Here is a 5,872-nt window from a genome sequence, read left to right on the forward strand (position 1 = left end):
GTAATGTTTTCTCAGCAACTAAAAGCTCATTTCGTTGAATCTCTTTTTCACGCAGGACTAGGACATTTGAGGGCCCCTGAGCTAAACCAGAACATAAGGCCCCCAAATCACAAAGAATAACCTGCTTTTTTTTTCTTTTCTTTTTTTTTTTTTTTAAATCATGCTAAATTGTCAAATATTTTTGGTTTTCATTTTTTCTCTAAATTGACGATTTTCGTATAGTTGTCAAAACTAAGCTTAAGAAAAAAATCAAATTCAAATAAAAGAAAGTACGTTTAATTATGGTTAGAAAATGCTGCTACAAATTTAATTCTTAATAATTTTCAAATTTATAAAGGTATTTCCTCTTTACTAATTTGTGATCATCATTGAAAGAAAAATTTGAAATCTTTAAATTAAGAATCTCTAATTCAAATGATTACATTTTTGAAATGGAATGATATTTTGTTGTTTTTTTTAAGTAATACTCAATCTGTTGGCATTCAGAAATAGGTAAATTACAAAGTAGGTTAATACCTTTTTAAATCAATTTTATTAAGATAAGCAAGTTTTTCTCAACTCTGAAAAATTATTTATTATTTATCTTAATGCAACGCTGTTGTGAAATGTCCTTGTAGTTTTGTTCCTTATTGTTATGACCGTAATAAAGAAGTCAAGGATTAAGTAATGGGTTTTTATATAAATATAAAAACAACGAGCAAGGTTAACAAGAGCTAGAACTACTAGAGAATTAGCATAAACGCAAATCTGATTGCATCCATCTTCATTCAGACAACACCTGTGAAGACAGTAATCGGACTGTAGCTATAATGGACACTTTAGATTTTATCCTGTGAAGTAGCTTTATAGCAAAATCAATCAGAAGAATAGCTAGAACAAGTGAAATTTCTCTCTCGCAGTTCTCGAAGTTATCGCTCTGCTTATCTTTTTGAGAATAACAACATTAACTGACAAATGTGAGATCTGTTTCAGTATACTTTATGAATTTGGAGTAGCTCAAAATAAAACCAGTTTCAGATTTAAAATTTTCAGTGTCTACAAAAACTGAAAAGATTTTAATAAAAAACAGAAAAGATTCTTATTCAATATTAGGATACGCATCAAAGGACGAATATTTTTAGATCGTTTGTAAGTCTTTAAGTTATTTTAGCAAATTTCTCACATTTACTTTCATTGCATTTTTTAATTTTTTAAATTTCCTCCCTCCAGCTTTGTTCGTTATATTGGAACAAGACAAAAGACAATTTTGATTATTTACTGGCAGATTTCACAAATATTATGTAGTAAAATTCACGAAATATGATCAGGTCGTAATATAGCACCACTACTCCTTGTATAGCTCTCCGAAAATGCAAGATGACGAAGCTGGATTACAACAACCGGACTTGCATAGTTCTCCGTAAATGCAAGATGACGAAACTAGATTACAACATCCGTTTCATAACATAAAAGAAAAAATCTTTTACTGATCGCCGTCTGCCATTTTATTTAAAAACTATCGTACAATTAAGGGGATTCTTAGTTCATTTTTCTTTCTTTATATTGCTGTTCAGAAAATTAATGCAAGTTTATAGTTAAATAATTCACGACCCCGTTAATTGTTGAGAAGCAAAGCGCAAAAATAATTATCTTTTTTATGCTGTCGTCCGTTTTAATTCTTCTGAAAATATGAAAATTATATAGAAGTATTGCTTTTAAGACTTGAACAGAAGTTCTGCCAACATGAAATGATACGAGGCTTTTTATGTAAGGGAATCTTATCAAGATCAGTGTTGTATAGTTCCACATATACAGTTTTACAAAAATAGCTGCAGACAAAAACTATACGTATAAAGTTTTACTAAATTTTTTTTTATACCTTTAGTTATGTTTGATATACCTGAGGTAAACGCATGCGCTGTACGGAAGAGTAGCTTTTAAAACTTGAATTAAATATGAAATTGCCCATGCATAAAAACCTCACGTTTGGTTCAGTAAAAAAAGTGTTACTTTTTTTAACATCACGATAATTAAAGACTTATTGTGAACAAAAGCGCAAAAAATGTCATTTCTTTAGGTAACCGTTCAATTAAACTGCACCAACGTCATTGTAAACAAGTTGAGGTATAAATAAGCAAAATTTAACTCAATTTCTTAATTCTTCTTTTCAAAAAACACTTCTAATATATTTCATATAATATACATAAAGAAAATATACAGGAACTACATATGAAAAAAATAGTTGAAGTGATGGTGTTAGCTTGTGCATCTTTGTAACTGCTGATGACCAGTGAAATGTTGTAATTCGAAGATAAAGATTTAAAAAGAGAGCAGTAACATTTTTGAGAATTTAGATTTAAATAAAACGCGTGAGAATAATTTTAATTATAAATAAAATAAAAAACATACCATATAAGGCTTTATATAAGCAATTTTCACGTCAAATACTTTATAATTAGAAACTAATCTAAAAATGAGATACAGCTAAGATTGCGATGGTGGATCATTTTTTGGGCGAGCACGGTATACGATATCGCGAATCCGAGACAAAGCAATCTAATAAACATTGTCAATTTAACAAACCGCTATCAAACTTATTTTATTAATCCATAAAAAAAAAACCTCAGTTTTCCAAAGGTTTACACGTTAACTTTTTATAGATCTTTATCAAACAAAAACTTTTCAAAAAGAATCATGAAAATTTTGGGTTTAACACTTTCCTTTTAGTTACAAAAAAAACTCTTAAGTATCCCACTCTACCTCCTCCCCTCCCAAAAAAAAAAATGATTAAAATCATTATAAAAGAATTCTTTAGAGAACTTTAAATGGATTTTAATGGAGAATTTCCATAATAATTTTGATATGTTTTTTAAGAACTTATTGCTGTTATCTTTAAGCAAAAACATAAAAAGCAAAATTCAAAATAAAATACCTGTGTTCCATTAAAGGTACCAGTAATATATACAGGAACATCATTTGCTCCCTGCTTATCTTTGGGTACTTCAATATCTGCTTGAGCTTTATCCTGAATGTCTTGAACAACTTGACCCTTTTTTCCTATTATTCTTCCTACGCAAGTACCAGGGACAATAAACTCTGTCTTAAGCTGTGCTTCACTATAAGCCACTTTCATGGTTTCTTTAATTTTACTGAACACACATAAAGAAGCCTGTAATTGAAAAATAAGAATGTTGAATGAAAAAAATAAAAAAACATAAAATTACTTATTGTTTATTTATCAAAATATAATATAAAATATAAAAGCATTTTAAGTTAACCATGAATAAAACTGTCATTAAGAACTTTATCAAAATAAGTCCTAATACTTATATAATTAAAACTATAAAGGTTGATTAAACTTTACATAATTTTTATTATATATGAAGTCAACTTACTCTCCATTGGCAATCTGGAGGTCCTACAATTTCAACTTTACTATCCCCACCTTCTTCTCCTTTTATGACACGTATCTGTGCACCACTATATTGTTTCATTCTGCTGATGTAACCACCATTTCGGCCAATAACAGCTCCAACCTCTTTTGTTGGGATCAAGACACACGTGGTCTCTGGTTCAAAATTTGCATAATGAGGAACTTGAGCTGCAGCATAAGGAGGATACCCATGACCTAATATACCAGGATAATTGTTCAAAGATGAAGGATAACCAGGGTATCCCATATTGTCCTGACAGAAATATAAAAGAGTATTTAGACAATGTTAAACTTTATGGTACATTAAATAATTTTTAATATATACATACCATTGGATAACCTCCATACATTCTAGGATACATTTGAGGGTTGTAACCATAATTTATCTGCCCACTAAATGTCCCACCACCATATATTCCCTGAAAATATATTTTAGAACTTTTTTTCATAAGTTATAAACAAAAATATTTTCATTTAGAAATTTAGATTAATAAAATGTGATGCAAAAAAAAATTGGTATTTTTGAGAGAGTTTTTTTCAATTCAAGAAAAAAAGAAAAAAAGACAAGAAACTTTATCAAAAAAAAAAATCCTAAAGTAAACTATCACATAAACTTCTAAAGAATTTACTGAATGAAATTTTAATTCTACAACAAAATTATCTTCAACCAACAACAAAAAAATTTTTATTAATGTTTATCTATTTATTTACATAAAAATCTTCATTATTCAATTTAAGTAATAAAACAACACTATTTCACTTTTGAACTAATTGGTCTCTAAAGAAAACTAAGATGCAGAAAAGCCAATAAGTTTGCTTTAAATTATTTTACATGACAATGATCCAATATAGGTAAGCTCAAAGGAGCACGTAAATCTGCATCTGATTGTGAAATCAGCTTTCTGAATGATAGCTCTTTTTGTTGTTTTATCATGTAACTTAAAGAATTTTTTAAAAAGATTTTAGTGAACTGTATAAACAAGAAACTTTTCAGATTACTGTGTTATTAGTCTGTTAGTTTGAGCAAGAAAATTCAAATTATTCCATTAAAAATTCAAATAATTTTACATACCATATTATTTGTGCTACGATTATTATTTCTTGCATCTTTTTCCATATATTCACGCAACTTTTTACTAATCAAAGACTCAGCAATACAAACTGCATCTATGCTTCCTTCAATTGTTATAACTCTCTCCCCAGTACAAACAAAACCAGTGGGAATCATTTGAGAACTTTCTTCATATCTTAGCATAAAAAGTTGCAAGGTTTATAAAAATTTGAAAAAATTTTTGTCAAAATTTAAAACTGCTTCATAAAAATAGAAATTTTCATCTTACATAGAATTGGAAATGATAAGCTTTGAAACATTAGACTCTTGTTTTGTTTGTTTTAAATTATTACCACCTTTTCCAATAATTCGACCACACAATAAGTCATGAGCAAGCAACTTTAATTGTAATACTTTTTGAGTATCTGAATCTCTTTTTTCATACTCAGCACTAAAAGCTGTGAGGATCTCACGAATTGCTTTAGAAAATGATTCAGGGTCCCCTTTTATTGTAACTATAGTTTCTTCAGAGGGTCCTCTGTAACCTGGACCTTTATCTCTATGAATGTCAATTCTGAAGAGGAAAAAAATGCAAATGAATGTAAATTTTAATATTTAACATGATAATAAAATTATATATAAATAAATTATATATAAATATAATAAAATTCTAAATTAATTAAGAAAAAACAACAAAATAAAGAGAAAATAAAGTTTAAAAAGTTATTAAAGATGAAATATGAAATACTTTGTGTTGGTTTTTGTTTGAATTGCTGTAATAGTACAACCCCCTTTTCCTAACAAAACTTTTACCATATCGCTAGGTACTAGGATTCTAAAAAAAGTAAAAAAAAAAAACATTCCCAAAAAAACGTTACAAATTTTAACCCCCTGGACATAAATTTAACTATAATTGAGATTAGTTATACTGCAATTGATTTTTAAAGAAAATTTTTTATAAGAATTTTCTTTTTCAATAGTATTAATGTTAATATATATTGGTTTCATTAGTATTAGCAAACCTCAAATAGAAGCAGATTTTTGTACTCCTAAATTTAATCTTTTGTGATGATTATTTAGCATTAATATTTTATTTTTTCAATTTCCTGAACATTTTATCAAAAAATAACAGCTACATGGATTCCAAGATCCTTACACATGTAGAAATTATAAGATCTAACACAGTATTACAAAAAACATTTCAAAGAAAAAAAACTTTTGAATTAATGATAGTTCTCTATTGTTTCCTGAATAGTTTTAAGCTATAATTGAAAAATTAGCTTAAACAGTAATTTACATTATTAAAAAAGTGGACTAACCTGCAAGGATATTGATGTGGATCTTGATGTCTATTGTAATCAGGATGTTGGTTATAACTTTGTCTTCTACGTTGAGGATAGCCATCTTGA

General features: G+C 27.9%; 1 protein-coding gene across 2 annotated transcripts in view; it reads right to left on the bottom strand.

The window, feature by feature from the left end:
• Positions 1-2,119: 2,119 nt before the first annotated feature.
• Positions 2,120-5,872, bottom strand: part of LOC145189638 (insulin-like growth factor 2 mRNA-binding protein 2) — a 4,611-nt gene continuing 858 nt past the window's right edge. For both annotated transcript variants that reach the window (XM_080066277.2, XM_080066278.2), the window contains exons 3-10: positions 5,783-5,872; positions 5,212-5,298; positions 4,753-5,037; positions 4,485-4,659; positions 3,742-3,831; positions 3,375-3,665; positions 2,912-3,148; positions 2,120-2,535 (exon numbers count right to left, since the gene is read on the bottom strand). The exon at positions 5,783-5,872 is cut by the window's right edge and continues 142 nt beyond it. In XM_080066277.2, coding sequence (XP_079922403.2) covers positions 2,464-2,535; positions 2,912-3,148; positions 3,375-3,665; positions 3,742-3,831; positions 4,485-4,659; positions 4,753-5,037; positions 5,212-5,298; positions 5,783-5,872 — 1,327 coding nt within the window. In that variant the 3' untranslated portion in view covers positions 2,120-2,463. The remainder of the gene's footprint in view (positions 2,536-2,911; positions 3,149-3,374; positions 3,666-3,741; positions 3,832-4,484; positions 4,660-4,752; positions 5,038-5,211; positions 5,299-5,782) is intronic.

This window comes from Hydra viridissima, unplaced genomic scaffold, assembly GCF_058129835.1.
Source record: "Hydra viridissima isolate aposymbiotic clone 2 unplaced genomic scaffold, HvirCarnegie_v1 scaffold_6, whole genome shotgun sequence".
Lineage (NCBI taxonomy): Eukaryota > Metazoa > Cnidaria > Hydrozoa > Anthoathecata > Hydridae > Hydra > Hydra viridissima.